General features: G+C 41.1%; 1 protein-coding gene across 2 annotated transcripts in view; it reads right to left on the reverse strand.

The window, feature by feature from the left end:
• Positions 1-17463, reverse strand: part of ATP9B (ATPase phospholipid transporting 9B (putative)) — a 447238-nt gene that overhangs the window by 269854 nt on the left and 159921 nt on the right. For both annotated transcript variants that reach the window (XM_019524099.1, XM_019524092.1), the window contains exon 7: positions 12481-12532. In XM_019524099.1, the coding sequence (XP_019379644.1) occupies positions 12481-12532 (52 nt within the window). The remainder of the gene's footprint in view (positions 1-12480; positions 12533-17463) is intronic.

Below are 17463 nucleotides of genomic sequence, written 5' to 3' on the forward strand. Positions count from 1 at the left end.
ACACACACACACACACACACACACACACACACACACCCCCCGCATCTATTGAGTCATACAGAAATAACTTAGCCAAATTTCAGAATGAATAAAAAGTCTTCTTAACACAGTGGATTTACTTTTAAAACGGAAAGTCACTTCTCTCAATGCTAGAAAACATTGACAGCAAGTTAGGACAACTTGAGAGGATCCTGATGTTTCATTTCCATACTGAGGAATCATTTTCTATATTCCCTATATGTTCTGCACTCCTAAAGGAGTTGATACAACTCTGAACAGAGAAGGAATGGATACCAGTCCTACTGGAGAGCTGGTGATAGTTTCCTTCTGCTTAGACCTGCTGAAAGTATGAGATCATCATAATTAAGGTTTTCTCCCTCCATTCTGAGGCTGGAACCCTGAGAAAGCAGTACCTAACAAAAGTCATATGCTATAAATGGGAGAGACAAAACACAGAAGGGGGAGCAGAGCAGCTGTGTATCTGTTGCTTGGTGTCCACACATCTTCCTCAAGGACCCTATTGCTCTTCAGTGGTTGCAGAGATCAGGTAAGTATTAGAAATCTTGATGAATCAATATCTGGCTTCTTGCCCCCCTAAATTCACCAAGTTACCAGGAAGTTATGTTGGGCTAATGCAGCTCTACATACAATCATGGTATCTCTCAACTTCAATTCAGTTTGTGAAAATTCTGAAATTGCCATTTAATAGCTCCAGTAATTACCTCTGTGATTATACACCATAACACTCAAACAATTTCCTCCATATGTAGTTATTTACTTTACTGCATGGAGAAGTACACTATAAATGGCACTAGAGTATCCATTTTGTTCCTTGCTTTTGTGTTTTTCCCCCATCTTGTGGCACTTTAAATTACCCACTTACAGAAAAATACACGTGTTTCCCAAGGGTCAGAATTTGTGCTATTACTTAAAAATTTTTAGAGTAATCAGCGGACACCACTTTAATTTACCAAGATGATTAACTCTTCATTTTTATAGCACCACATTTAAGACCTAAAATAAAACTGGGACTTAGAGACAGTAACTAAGGCCCAAATTTTATTCAGTAATAACATTTGCACTACTATAACTAAGGTTGTGCCAGTGTTTCCATTAGTAAACTGATTTCTTAACACAGTTTCCTCCAAGCAAGTTATAGCTGTCCTCTTGGCTAAAATTTGGCAAAAGTACTTATGGCAATTATTTTTACTTTTTTAATTTTTTTTTATTTTTTGCAGTGCCACAAATAGAAAACCAAGAATTATTATCACACAGCCACCTATATATAGTAGCTTGCTCTTCTTCCATCTTTCAATAATTCTAAGGTTTGTTAAATTTAGCTATACAGGAAAGGGAAAAAAGTAGATCAGTATAAAAACAGTACCGTGCCCTATTACACCAGTGTACCAATGCTGGGAAAAAAACTACCCAAGCCCATCCCCGACATAGTTATACCCCTAATAAAGCTTATGAGCTGACCAGGATTTAGAAAAATCTTTGGACAAAATTTGTGTTATTTATTCCAACCTTCTCTTATACTCAATATAGTTTATATGGATGTAATCACAAAGGGTAAGCAGGAACTGCAGTATTAAAGCCTCTTTTTCCTTTACTAAGGCTCTGGAAACCTGTAAACCGCTATTCATGAACTCAGTTTTTAGGCATCTGTACACATGCCTAACGTGAGGCCGTAGCACCTAAAAATTCAAGTGATTAGAAGAAAAGCTAGTAATACCAACAAAGCTAATTAACATGATCTTGAATTTTACAACCAGAGAAAAGAATACATAAAAAAGCAAAATTATGTGGAAAACATTAAGTAACGGTCAATGTTATGGTAAAGGGTAGCTTCACGAATTCTTCTAGAAGACACTGTGCCAAATAAATAGCATGCTTCCCCTAAAGGTGGATAAGGAAAGCTTGTTTTGCTGTTTCATATGAGTACCTCAAAACACATGGAGGAAAAATGCCTTCCAGTTTTAAAAGCTAGATACTGAAGCTTCAAAGGCCTAATCTATTTAAAAGGGGAGATGCTCCTCCCTTGGTTACTAAAATAGGAGGTATGCCGATTCATATGATGTTAAATCTTCAAATTTCTCAAAATTAGCTCTCTGTTGTGATGGACATAATCAACATGTTTTGGCAATTTAGCTCTGAACAGTTCTAGCATCCTGGTGTCAGCCTACCTCGTCATACTCCACCTCTAACAATACACCAGCTCTCAGGAAAGTCCATCAGAAGCTAGAGGTTCTCACTCCCCAGGCTGAGCCTCTATGGATATGCAAAGGGAACTGGCTCTAAATAGAAAACAAGTCTCACTGGCAGCTCCCAACATTGATAAGACAGCCAAGCTCTTGAAGTCCAAGTATCTTGGTCAAGGGGGACAAAAAGCAAAAGCGTTTCCACTTTGTCCTGCTAGACTGTAGATCCTTGATTGTCAGCAGGGAATAAAACATGTAAAAGGATAAAAGAGGGGCTACCAACTAAAACAGACTAATTTTCCGAAAGCATCTGTTGAAAACACCACAACACAGGAGTCATGTAATAAAACATGGTCACAGAACTAAGTAGTTAGGGAGTTCATGCAATTTCCTCCAAACATACAGCCCATGAAGCATAAAATTCTTCAGGATCTTCACATGCAGGTGGGTCATCAATCAAGGGCTAAAGCAAGGAGTTTTGCTTAAAGAGAGAGGTTCTCACACTTGACATTTCAGACATTTTTCTTCCGTCTTTCAGAGACATAGACATTGTCTTGGACAATATCTAGAGCTATCCTACAGGTGCTGGAGTCATTTGTATAAGCTTTAATTGGCTTTTTCTATATATTTATTAGAAAGCCATAAAACAGCCATTGGATGACAAGGTTAAACGGTCACAAACTCCTCCAAGACCATTTCAGGCTGGACATAAGGAAGAACTTTACAGTCCGAGCCCCAAAGGCCTGGAACAGACTGCCTCCAGAGGTGGAACAAGCACCTACTCTGGACTCCTTTAAGAGACATTTAGGTGTTTATCTTGCTGGGATCCTTTGACCCCAGCTGCCTTCCTGCCCTTGGGGTAGGGGGCTGGACTTAATCTTCCAAGGTCCCTTCCAGCCCTAATGTCTATGAAATCTATGAAATATAGACAGTTTTCACACTCCTTGTTATCCTGTCCATAAAACTTATTTAGAAGCCATAAAGATTACTTTGAGGTGAAAAAAAAAACAATCAGCAAAAAGGAAGACAGGGAATTTTAGTGAAGAAATAAAAATTCCTTTTAAAATCCTTGTTAGAACAAGAAGCTGAGAGCATGTATTTGATCAGGTTTGAAGGTAAAGAATTTCAGAGTTGGGGTTTTGAGGAGCTGTTACTCATCTTAGGCTCAGAGACAAATATCTTCTCTATTTCAATTTCTAGATAAAAGAACATTAATTTTAGACAAAGGAGTAGAGGAAAAAAACTTTTTAGACTTGTTTTCCAAATTTTATTACTACTCTAATAATTATTTTTGTGTCTAGATACAAAATGACAGGAATCTAGAAATTAGGTTATATATGGAGTGTTAACACGCAGCATTTGTCAGAAATCAAATTACATATTATTTATGGAAGGCAGTAAAAGAGACAACAGCTCTGATAAAGCATGCAACATTTTGTCCCATAGAATAATAGCCATGCACAAGATACTAAAAGAGCCTTAAGCTACTAAAGTGAATCATCACTTAACATTAGTTTTTTGCACTTAAGGTATTTTTGTACAACTCAAAGTATCCTAGCAGATCCTGCATCTCATAAATTTGTATAGTGTAAAAGTGCTCACCACCAGGGCACAGCCACTAAGACCCATTCTGCAAGGACACCATACTTACATGAACCGATCCCAGACTAGTATGAGATGCTGTATTGTAAATTACTCACCTTTACCATTCAAACTGCTTTTCTGTTTGGAAATTAAGGAAATTACAGCATATTCTTAAGAAAAATCTTTTACAGGTGGGGAAAATATAAAGAGAAATTTCAGCCCCAAAAGAGGCTTTTTCAGAAAAATATAAAAGATTTAAAGGAACAGTCTACAAGCTCTTTTTTAAAACAATGAAGCTAATGGGACAAAGCTAGAAAAAGTAAACTGTTTTATAGTACAGAAGATAAACTTAAATTACATACTGAACATCAAAATATATTAAAACTAAAACGTTTTAACAAAGTATTTAAAGTGTCAGCAATAAATTAAACCATAAATCTTTCAAAACTACAACTTGCAGGAAAAAAACAATTATAGACTTAAGCATTTTATTTTTTATTCAAAAAGCAATTACTGCCATATGTCTGAAGTTCAGATTTTGAAAAAAAAGTGCACTGCCAATGTAAGTAGTTTATTTGTTGCATGTTGGAAGTTTTTAAGCACAGGTTAGAAAACACTTGCTTGGGAAGATTTACATGGAGATGATCCTGTTTGAAGCAAGGAGTTGGATTAAACACATTAATCACACCATAAATTACAACATGCCATACATGAAACCAAATTAAGGTGCCATAAAATGTGGTAAACCAACCACATAGATGTGCCACATATAGGACGTTTATACACGTGTTCTGGGGGAGAAGTGCTTTAATTAGACAGGCTCCACAAGCCAGTCTAATTAAAGAGTTTGGAGCATCTTGTGCATCAGCATCCCCATGCTGGAAAATGGTGGCACGGGCACTTAGCTAAAGCTTGTTGAATGAGCTTTAGTTAAAGTGCCCACACAATCATTTTTCAGCACAGAGATGCCAATACATATGATGCTGGAGTCTGCTGGAGCGCAGTAATTACCACGCTCCAGCAGACTCAATTAATCGAGTCTGCTCTGACACGCTGTAATTACAGCACATCAGAGCAGCCTTGCTAAACGTGTATAGGTGCCCATAATATAGAACATCTTTGTGATTGGTTTGTATGGTGCTTGAAACCAAAATAATGATGTGTCCCAGACCTGGGGCTACCCAGTCCCAAAGCAGATATTCAGCTGACTGTGGGCATCAGCTTGGCACAGTCCAAGGTCTCCAAACTGGCTAGAGCTGCCCCATCTCAATGTCGACAATCAGCTGACTGTCTGTATCAGGTCTGGGACAGGCCCTAGACCCAAACTGGGACCTGTATGTTTGCAGCCTTGCTCTGCAGCCTGTATGTGGGGTCAGGGAAGAACATTTCAAGTGCCATGGAGACAAGAGCAAATGGACTCTCCTGCACCCACATTTGCAGCCTGCTGGTAGCCCACTTGGACGGTGCAGGGCAATACTGCAAATGTTCCAAGAGCGGGGGAGCCCTGCTGTCGGGACTGCATAGGGGACAATATCAGATCTTGAACCAAGACCTGGGCTGTACCCCATCCCAATGCTCAGCTGAATATTGGATTCAGACACCTGGCAGCCTCACGGTATGGGACATGACCACCCTCTGAGCCAATCCCTGGGATCAGACATAAGGTAGCCACAAGTCTAAAAATCATACATGACGCCCAACTGGGCTACACATTCAGTGTTCAAAAACCCAGGGCAGGGAAAGCTGAGACTGGAGAGGTGTTCTACCTGTTCTCAGCTTCCCCCATATGTGCAGCCTGTTTTTTTAACCCAAGACAACCCTGTACCTGACTCTACATCAGGATTGGGCAGTATCATGTCCCATTCAGAGACCACAGGCTGCTCTCAGCATGAGCCCAGGGATTGGACCCTGATCCCAATGCAGGTTCAAGGCTGCCCCAGATCCTGGTTCAATCCTGCATTTGGGATCTAAGAAACTTTATGCTCCATCCTAAACATTGTGCATCCTGCTATCACGTGACATGGCAAGATGTGCAATTTTTAGGACAAGGTATAAAATTCCTGTTCCCAATCACACTTATACTATAACCTTTAAAATTGTTCTTACAAAAAGGCTATTTTTTAAGATGATAAATGGAAGGCTCTAGGAAAGCTGAAGAGTGCTGCTCAACAATATGGATGTTAATGGTTTTCTTTCTGAAAAACTGTCTTTTACTGACATTTAGGGGAGAGTTGTGATTTAGTGGCCTAGGCACAAATCGAAGAAGAAGCTTAGTTTTTAACTGTGGATGTTTGAGATGAATCATCCATAGATATTGCACTACTGGTACAGATGCACATTATTCACTCTCACTCAGATTTTTTTGACCAGCAATGTCTGCTGGGAGCTGCAACTGGGCTTAATTCACCTGTGCTTTCAGCTGAAGGCATAAAGGGAAGAATCACCTCAATTCCTGCATCAATCCTGAATCCAGGTTTTACACAAGTATTATAAGGTATTATATTATTATTATAACATATATAAGTATTATCATATTAACAGGAAAAGAGGGTATATTGTAGAGTACATATGGAGGAATCACACCACAAAGAACTACAGTTACTTCCAGATACTCAACCATTTCTTCCTTCAGCGGTCTTTCATATTCATTTTGCTGACAGTGGCCAGATCTGAAGCAAGTAATAACTGAAAAGTCACCTACCAAAATGAGCAACAGCCTGTGATACTTCTACATGAGCATAATGCTGCAGCAAGGTATGTGCTGAAACTCTCCACAGCTACCTTACATATTTCTACTATGGCCAAGTTCCTACAAAAATGTTAGAAAGATGTCCACACCCTGGTTGAGTAGACCATGATCTTTTTCAAGTGGTACTTCTAGCATAGTTTAATAGAGTCAGTATTAGGGCAAAAACAGGCTGTGCCTTCACCTGTCATGAACAAGCTACAAGGAATCTAGTATAAAGTAATCCTGCCATAAGGGAATTAATCTGTTCCACCTTTTTTATCTGAAGTAACTGTCCATTAAAACAAGATATTTTAATACATGTGAAATGTACCTAGTTGCCAAAAGGGTGGTTGAGAACCTCTCCAAAACAGCATTTAAATCCCAAAAGGCATTACGTTATTTGATTGTGGGACAAACCATGACAGTAGTATACAACCATTGATCCTTCTGGATCATGGCATATGCGCAAGAGGTCACTAGGACCTTTGATGCATCTGCCTAGACAGAAGAATGGAGTGAAGGCCACCCAGACCTTCCTTCCCCCCTTTAGACCACTGAAACAGGTAGGACCAAGTACAAACTTTTGATGCCTCAATGGCTGTAGTTATATGTGCACCTAGGAATCGAACCCAGGTTTCCACATAGCGGACAAGGATTCTACCACTGAACCATAACAGCAGGTAAACTATGAAAGAACCTTTTAGAAGTCAAGCAACTCTGGGATGAAAGACAACTGAGTTTAGGCAAACTGGAGTGTTATCTTAGACAGCTGTTCGGTAGACTATTAGGGGACTTGCAATCAGTCCACATCTTAGATATAATTGGAAATCCAGTGTGTTTGGAATAGGAGCATAAAAAAAATTAAGTTGAAAGAAACTTGAGGAAATCTTCTATTCCAGAAGGGCTCAACCCCTGACCTGCAGGCTAGATTCAGCCCATGGCCTCATGTCATCCAGCTCACAGGACTCCCCATGGGTCTGGAAATTTGGTTGCAGAAGAATGTCACCACTTCCCTACGGCCAAATTTCTGGACCCACAGGGAGCCCCAGACCCTGCCTACTGGATTGGGTGCCTGATCCAAGCATACAGGGTGGAGCTGGGGTGGCACTGGGCCCTAGGAACCAATTTTGGCATGTGGAGAGCTAGGAGGGGATGGTGCCAGGCCCCTGGGACCCACTTCTAGTTCACTGGGGCGGGAGAGGGTGGTGATTCCCCAGGGACCAGCCCAAGGGTGCTGGGATATGAGAGGGTGGTGCCAGGCCCCCCCAGAGACCAATCCTGGAGCATGGGGGTGGGAGAGGGTGGTGCTAAGCCCCAGGTTCCAATCCTGGCTTGCAGGGCTCAATCTGGGCCCATCTCACTCATCTGGGGCCAAACAGTTGAGCATCACTAATCTAGTCCAACCTCTGTCTAAGCCACCCCACACAAAAATAGTCTAAGCTATACTGAAAAACTTCTAATGATAGAAAACCCACAACCTCTATAAGTATTTTTTTCCAGTGCTTAGCTGCCCTTATAGTTGAAAAGTTTTTTTCTAATATCTAAATCAAGTATCTCTTGTTGACATTTAAGGCTATTACGTGTTGTTTTGTCTTCTGTAGATGCATAACAAGCGTTTACCATCCTCTTTATAACAATTCTTTATGGATGTGAAGACTTGCCAAACCTCTTCTCAATCCCTGCACTAAATATCACCAGTTCTTCTAATGTTTTCTCATGTAATGTTTTTGACAGCTTTAATAATTTGTGCTGCTCTCCTCTAGACTATAAAGTCTTTCCAATTTGTCAACATTTTTCTGGAAGTGTGGCTGCCTAGAACTGGATATAGTATTTCAGATCAAGTGAATGAATACAGTTTCCACTAACTTGCATATGACACTCCTGCTAATACAACTCAGCATGCTTTGCCTCTTCTTTTTTTTTAAAAATCAATATTATACTGTTGACTTATATTCATTTTGTGATCCTATTCTGCTGTACTGCAACCTAGTCAGTTATTCCCATTTTGTATACATGCATTTTATTGTCCCTTTCTATGCGTAATGCTTTGTGCTTGTCCTCATCAAATATCCAATTTGTTGTTTTAGAACAGGGGTTGGCAGCCCCCAGCAGGCATGCCAAAGCACAGCACATGATGCCACTTTGCTCAGCACACCACAGCTGGCCCAGGCTCTGGACAGCTGCCCCTGGCCACAGAGCCCGGGCTGCTCGCAGCAGGTGGCTGGGCAGCTGCAAGCAACCCAAGCTCTGTGGCCAACAGCAACTGCCCAGAGCTCAGGCTGGGTCTGTCAGGCATCTGGAAGGCTGCAAACAAACTGCACTGGTGTCTGGAGCCCCAGCACCAGCTCTGTGGCAGTGGCAGCTGCATGCATGCCTTGGGGGAATGGCAGGTAACAGACTGGGTTAGCCTGACCTTGGCCCCTCCCCCTGCTGCCCACCCATTGGCACATGTGCACCTACCATCAGGAATGAGGATCAGGCCCCTTGCAGCTCCCCACCATCTGCCCTTGGCATGCCAAGTCCAGGCATGGGTCAAGGTTGGGGTGTTTTTGGCACTCTTGACGAAAGTATTGCTGACCCATTTTAAAACATTTTCCCAGTTCATCAAGGTCATTTTTAATTGCAGTCCTTTCCACTATAGTCCTCTATAGTTTCAATTACCCCATTCAAGTTAGTGTCATCTGCAAATTTAATCAATTCACACTGCATCCTATTCTCCAACTTATTAGTGGAGATAATGACCAATATTGGAGGCAGAACAGGCTGCTGGGGAACCCCACTTGACACAGGTTTCCCTTGCTTTATGCGGGTTCTGTATGTGTGAATTCACTCTTATGCGATGACCCTTTTTATACCAAAAATTCATTACATGTGAGGTAAATTCACTCTTATGCAACCAGTGTGGTAGAAGCCTGCAGTCAGCTGCTTTGTGTGGTGCATTCTGAGAGTGATGCACAACAAAATATAGTTTCCCGTGTGGATCTGTGCTCTTCACTCATTGTCTGTGACATGTGTTTCTGTAGTTGCCATCTCCACTATAATAGAGCCCTGTGCTTGTGTGTTCTGTCTGTTGTTTGTGAGTGGCAAAATTGTCTTGTAAAAAAGTGGTGGAAATGGGTCTGGGTGTCAATACCGTTGAGGTCTTGGAACATATCCCCATTTATTACATTGTAAAGTGGGTTCCCTTTATGCAAATTAAAGTTATGCACCATTTTCCAGGAATGCATGTATAGCAAGGGAAACCTGTACCTCATCCTAGTCTGATATTGAGTCATTGATGACTGACTGGTCAATGAGAATAATTATGCAACTAGTTATATACCCACCTCAAAGTAGTTTCAATATTTGGAAAAACAGTGGCAAAAGTCCCACTCAAGCCAAGGTATATCATACACTTTTACTCTTCTCCCATTCATAAAACCTGATAATTAGTCACAGAAGGAATTCAGGTTGTTTAGGTATGGCTTACTCTTGATAATCCCATGGTGGCTGTTTCTTGCCACCTTGTAATCTCTAGATGCTTACAAAATTAATTATTTTGTGATATACTTCAGTATATTTTAAGACATTAGACTTGTCGATTTAATTCCTTGAACCCTTCTCTCTCCCCGCTTTTAAAAAGCGGATATTATATTTGCTTCCTCCCCCCGCCCCCCATCTCAGCTCAGCACCATGAGTTCTCATAGATAACAGCCAACAACTCTACAGTTAGGTAAGCCAATTCCTTGAGTATTCCAAAATAAATCTGATCAGGACCTGCAACAGAGCTAGAGAGACAGCTGTTTGCCAGATTCTTGAATCTCTTGATGCTATATAACTCCTTTATATCAGGAACTTTGGTACCAAAGGCAGGTAGCCAGCAGTATCAGTACTAGTATTGTCAATATCAAAGATGCCAGTACTAAGCTGCATTACTAGCATCAGACAATGCTTTATGGTCTGAGTAGACAGGTATCAACATTTTGTAACTGCTGCCCAAATGTTCCACAAGAACCCTTTTGGGTCTTGCCATACAATTTTCAGATGATTCTTTGGGGTATAATCCCTGAGGAGAGCTCTCTTTCATTTTCTAAGAGAAAAGAGATGTTTTACTGGGAATAGAGACGATGTTCTAATCTTACCACTAATGACTAACAAATATCTATTAACACTAACTATATATACAAAAATGATAAAAAGCTGTTTTATACTTGCAACGTGAAACTACAGCTGTTGAGAAGGAACTGTTGACCTTTATGTTAAGTAATGTAAGCCCTCTTTTGAGGAGGGAGATAATAGTGGCCTCTGTGTTCTGAGATGTGTTCCTCTGGCATCCTTTGCTGAGGTTCCCATCTGCAGATGTAATGAAGATCCAATGCCTTTTCACTTTTAATCTCTAAATTTGGATAAGACCTCCCTAATAAGCTGGCCATCTATTAGAAATGTTTAGGATTTTAAGATGTAGAATCCTAAATTGTAAGATGCTTATTTGTTTAGATCACACAAATATATCTATACGTATAAATATATACAGTGTTATTCTTTTTTTGGTACCAGTAGTCATAATCTGAGAATTCTAATAATCTACTTCTACATTCACTCCATTTGAGGATTTATTTTTCTGAGAACAGCGTCTGTCAAAGTAACCGCCAGACTCCTAAATTTCCTCCAGAGGTCAACAGAACTGAGGAGCAGATGGGGACATGACACTTTCTATGCTTTCTGTTACAGAAAGGAGGACATTCAAGATGCAGAAATTACTCCCTATGAGTGGAGCTAGCCAGAAAAATCTATGCAAGTATATAAAAAACTCTCACCAGAAGAATCCACGCAAGTGCACAAAACTCACACGCACCAATGGTGGAGTGCACATTGGCAAGTACTCAAAGAAAAACTATATTCCTGAATTCTAATTCCAGCCCAGGCACCAACTTGCTGTGTGGTTGTTTTTTCCCCCACTTCACACCTGTATCTTTGGTTGACTTTTAAAAATAATTAAGAATGTATTTCACAAGAATGTTGTTAGCCTAGCTAGGGCTGACTGGAATTTTTTCAGTGGAACATTTTTCTACTTGAAATTGCCATGCCATCAAAAACAAAATTTCCAAGAAAAAATATCTATTATTGAAACATGTCATTTAGGAAAATAACTGAAAAAAAGTCTGCAAAAGACAGAAGCGTTTCACTTCTAATATGATAATCTTGAAAAAACATTTTACAAGAAACTTTTAATTCATGTCAATATCAAAGCAAAATAATTGTTACAGCACAATTAAAAAAATTGAAATGTATTTTGTCAAATTAAATTAATCGGATTTTAGAATCGGAACATTTCCTAAAAATGAAAAAAACTGCAGTTTCCACACATCTTGCCAGAACTATGTTACATTAGCACGATATAATACGCTATATGTAATGAGTGCTAAGTAGCAGTCTTAGCTGTTCAAACTAAGCTTTCAATCTTAAATACTTACATTAATTTTAAAATTTTATAAATCAATGTAATGACATATTACTAGTACATATCAAGTAGAAAGCAATTTTCTCTGTTACTTACTAATGATTAAGTAAACACAATGGAATCTAATTGCACATTTCCATCTAAATTGCATTACATAAAGATACAGTTATAAAAAAAATAGCTACCTTATGCATACTGTCAAATTTCAGCAAAGAATTACTCACATCTTTAGCCTGTATACAGTCCAAGTAGGTTTAATTTACATTTGCTTTGGTTTAAGTATGTGATTACCAGATATAAATAAACATATGTAGGCATGACAGCATGTTTTTAAAATACATCATGTATTACAGTTCAAAATATGGAATTTCTGATCTGCACAAATATATATTATAGTTCACAAACACCATGTTACTCGAAAGTTGACAGTTATGCACCGTTTTGCCAAAGTTGTATATTCTACTATAGTTGTCTGCCATCAAAACGTGCAGTAAACAAAAAATTCTCTGCAATCACAAAGCTCTTACCAGTTTTCTCCGAAGTTCTGAGAAACACCATATCAGATGGGATTCGTTGATTCTGGAGGAAAAAGCATATTTTATGTGTTTGTAAATAAAAAATTCATTCCAATCAAATGTCCAGTAAGAACAGCAACTAAAGGTCACACATGGATTGAAACTCAATTAAAAGAGGATTTATCAAAGTACTTTACATTCAGCATTTGCAATTCAGAAATCAATATTTTAGAAAAATTATACAATAAGCAAACAACAGTTAAGCCTTTTAGATTCTCCCTGTAAGTGAATCATATAAATGCATGAAGAATTGAAACAAGGAGTATTTTCTTGATTTATTGTTTTCAGTCAGGAAAAAAATGAAATGTTAAACTAACTCAAAAGCAAGAAAAGAAAGAATGTTAGTAAGCCAAATCCTCACCCTTTACTTGCTTTGTGTAAGTACAGATAATAAATTGATTGGTGCAACTTAAAGTACCTGTCTTGGTATTTAGATGGCCCAGATCACTAATCATGCATTTTAAGTATTTATGGACTTCCCCCCCTCTAACTTTAGGATGCAGAGAAGTACTATTATTCATAATTTCGACATGCTGAATTTGTCTTCGCCCAAAAAGAAATGAAGAAAAAAGAAAAAGAAGATAAATTCTGTTCCAAACAGAGTAAGTTTTAATTAGGTCCTCAATATGAAGAAAGAACATTCTAAGCACTTTTTAAAAACCCTGTTATTACTTTCTATTACAAAGGGTAGTCCAACTACTGAAATATCCAGGTTCCACAAAAGATGTCCGTCTTCTGTAATGCAATTATGCATAGTCAATAATGAAAATCTGAAGCATAATGGAAAACTGGACTGAGAAAAGTAAAACTGATATGGAACACTGTGGCAGGGCACTGTGGGTGCCTGCCACTTCAAGGGCCAAGCCAAGCACTCAGCAGGTGCTTAATTGTGGCAGCCATTTCAGATCCGTGGCTGCCTATATAAACTGGGCATTTTGCTGCTGGCAGCAAGCAGTAACATTGCCTGGCTGCAAAGCTGCTTGGAATATCCTGGAGGTAAGGGAAGGAGCTGTAGGGGATGGCTTGGAGGCTCCTGGTCCTGGGCATAACCTAAAACTGCACCCTGCCGAGAGTGGGAGGCCTGGTGGGGCTCTCAGTGACGTGGGAGCCCTCAGGAAATGCCAGGCCATTTACTACCCTGGTGAAAGGTGAGTAAGGGCACCTTAACCCCAGCCCTCACCTTCAGGTGCGCCGGATTCCATTACCATCAGAGCAGGGTAGGCCAGGTAAGCTTCTGGAGGCACCTGAGCCTGCTGGGGGAGTGACCCCGCAGGGCCAGGCACGCTTCCAGGAGCACCTGAGCCAGGAATGGGAGCCAGGAATGGGATCCTTAAATGCAGGCAGGAAGCAAAAACCCCGCTGAGGTACTTGACTGGTCAATGCTGGGGCCAGGACCAAAGGGTCAAAAGAGCCAGGGGCCCACCCTGAGGGACACCCATGAACAGCGAGGAAGCTCGGGGTCCTGACTGGGCCTGAGATGGGGCCAGGGCTTACAGAAGCCGAAGGTCCTCACAGTTGGGGGCCACAGCTAATGGGCGAGGGCGACGGTTTAGCTAACTGCCTGAGATGCCATCTGTGAGGCTTAGGCCACGGTGTAGGGATGGAACGGAGCCACGGACAGCCCCCCCAATATCGGGGTGTAACAATGGGCAGCCTCCCGCCTTAACTAACAACATTATTAACTACCAACAAGGCGTGGCGGGCGAGACAGGCAGGCGGCATTCCCAGAGGCAGGTGGGAAGCTAGCCCTGTGGCTAGCCAGGGATACCCACTTCGCCACAAACACAAATACTACAAAAGATTTTAACTGGATAGTAAAGAAATTAAAAATTTAAGAAACGTTCAGGGTGAGGGAAAAAGAAGGAGTAATGAGGAGATGGGAACAGATGTAAATAGCAAGCCTGTACGAATAGGCAGCTATTCAATTTGGCTTTGGATCCAGCCGATTTGGATGCCAGCAATCCGATCCGGAGCTCCGGATCAGTTTTCCGCTTTGATTCAGCCGAATCAGCTCTGAAGCTTTGGAGCCACTTCAGAGCGCTGGCCATAGGGTATAATGGAGGATCAATGAAATAGCTATAACTTTGTTGTTTTTTGTCTGATTTGGACGAAACATACAGGGATGGGTGCCCCCACTGAGGCCACAAAGCCTGCCAAGTTTCAAGGTGATAGGTGCAGGGGTATGGGGGAAAACTGCACTTCAAGCTGCTGACAAGCAAAACTCATGACATAGATGATCCTGTGTGTGTTAAGGTGCAGCAGGGTGAAAACTGCAGGCCTGCTAGCCCATGTTGAGGCCACAAAGCCTGCCAGCTGTTAAGGAGATAGGTGCAGGGATCTGGGGCCCTGCACCCCTAGCTGCTGACAGACAAAACTCGTAACACAGGTGCTTTGTGCTGACAAAGTTATAGATATTTCATTGATTCCCCATTATACTCTATGGCCAAATGGGCTCCAAATCTTTTCCGAAGTGATTCAGAAAGCCTAAAGCTCCCAGCAATTCAATTCGGATTCATAGATTTGGCCTCCGAATTGTCTCTGAATCTGAATCATGATCTGAAGCTTTGGACAACCCTAGTAAATAGTTCCCTGCTGAATTTTTTAGGCCAGGGGTCAGCAACGTTTTTGGGCAGCGTGGCAAAAACACCAACAACCTCGACTTGTAAGATACTGACATGCCAAGGGCAGAGGGGCTGCAAGGGACCTGATCCTTGTTGTGGCAGCACAGCCCCAGCCTCTTCCCCACAATGTGACCCGAGGGGTACATGCCAAGCAAAATGCCTTTACGTGCCACACACTGACACCCATTCCAGGGTTTGCCTGCTTCTGTTTTAGGCTAATGTTCCATATAGCACACGTGGTCTTTAACATAAATCAGCACACACTAACCCCCATCCCTCCCCTTCAATAAAAACTCCCAAACAAAACAAGAAGCAAAACATCATCCAGAAGCTAACTTCAGCTGCTAAAGATACTTCTGTGGGCAATAGCTTCATTAATTTGGTGCATTAAAACAAATGTTTATTTCTACTATTGCAATTCATTTGCCACTCGTACACTATGTAGGACAGTGGTGCTCAACCTATCTAGCTCTATACACCAAATGAGTTGCATGGGGCTGGTCCATGGGCTGGATTCCACACAGGGTTGGCACAGGGAAAGTCCACAGGTGTAATCTGGCATCCAGAGCCAAGACAGCATGCTGGATCCAGCAGCAGAGTGACCTTAATTGTTGGCACAATCTAGTATATGGGGCTGTGTCATCTGGTCCGCAGGGCTCCCCGCAGGTCTGAAAATTTAGCAGTGGGGTGAGTGGTGGCAGTATTAATTGCTGCAGGGAGCCAGGGTAACTTATATTGCCATGGCTCCCCTGCCACCAAATTTTCAGACCCAGAAGGAGCCTCATGGACTAGATGACTATGGTTGCCAGATCCAGCCCACAGGTTGTAGGTTGAGCACCACTGATTGAGAGTATTACATTTTAATAAACGTACTACTTATATAGCAAGAACTCTCCATCTGCCTAACAAATTCATCAGTTTTTCCCTTTCCAGATTGCAACAAATCGACCTTCATGAGAGAGACCACATCAGCACACTATACACAAAAAAACCTTTGTTAAAAAAAAAAATTGGGGGAAATGAAAGGAGAAAGTAAACAGATAACACACTAGTCTTACTGTTGGATGCATGTCAGTCACAGGTACCTACCAGAGTAAGAAACTTAACATCTTCAATAGATATTTGCATTTTTTAAACTTCTGGGTGGAATTAGTCGTCATGTAAAGTATAAGAGTTAAAACACTGTCTTGTGCCAGGCAAAACACATAGTGTATCCACCAAGTTCTGCAATTCACACTTTATTCATGTTTCTATGCAAAATTAATTCAGTACCAAATCCAGTTCAGGCTCCGCTTTGCATAGAATCTTCCAACTTTGTGCCAAACTGAATACTAATTTTGGGCATAAATAAAACCAAGATGTGACAAAACTTCAAAACTGAGCTCAGCTTGCTAAAATACAGAAGGCTGGCACATCAACCTACCATGTAATCATCATTCTGCAATATCTTCAGTCCACTGCCTGGCAATTATTAAACATTTTTAGGTTATGCTGTAACTGGACCCCAATCTTGGTTGAGAGCTACCATGATACAAACAGTATCTTTAGAAGACATCTTTTATGTTTCAAATGTAAGTCTTACATGAATTTCAATATATTACAGTAGCAGAGTTTTGAATCCATGTATGTCCAAGCAATATTGTAAATTAAAGTTGTCAGCACAAACTGCCCTCCCCTGCCAAAACAAAACAAATCCCACAAACAAAATCCTTCCACAAAGTCTTCTTTTAGGGTCATCAGAATTAGAGAGAAGAATGTGTCCATGTTCATAGGCACGATATGATTCTTATCTCCATAGCCAGAGGTATAAAATTTCTATGATCTGGGAATCACCACCCATAATCTTTCTTGCTTCAGTCCATTTCTATTTCTAGTCTTTAATAGATAATGATGTACTCTTTAGTCACTGTGCATCATACAAAATCACAGGAACAACCACATTACTCACAACGCCAGATTAGCAGTAGGGCTATGCGAAGCTGCAGGTACTGATTTGATTCAGAGGAGATTTGGTCCTATTCAGTGGCCGAATCTCTGAATTTGAATGGAGTCAGGAGACCAGTTAAAAGGCCTGAAATCAATTTGAAGCTCTCCAAATCTGTTCGGAAAACATTTGGAGAGCTTCAGCAATTCGGGCAGTCCCCACTGGCTGCAGCAGGGAGCTAGACCTGGACTCCATACTGGTAAGTAGGGGAGGAAAGGGACCATGGGGGGACCCCTGCCAGGCCCCATCCCCTGCTTGCTCCCCCAGCCCTCCTGACCCCTGCCTGCTCTCCCAGCTCCACCCCCACCCATGGCTGCTCCGCCCAGCACC

Source organism: Gavialis gangeticus, unplaced genomic scaffold (assembly GCF_001723915.1).
Source record: "Gavialis gangeticus isolate Ggan-Ray unplaced genomic scaffold, GavGan_comp1, whole genome shotgun sequence".
Classification (NCBI taxonomy): Eukaryota; Metazoa; Chordata; order Crocodylia; family Gavialidae; genus Gavialis; species Gavialis gangeticus.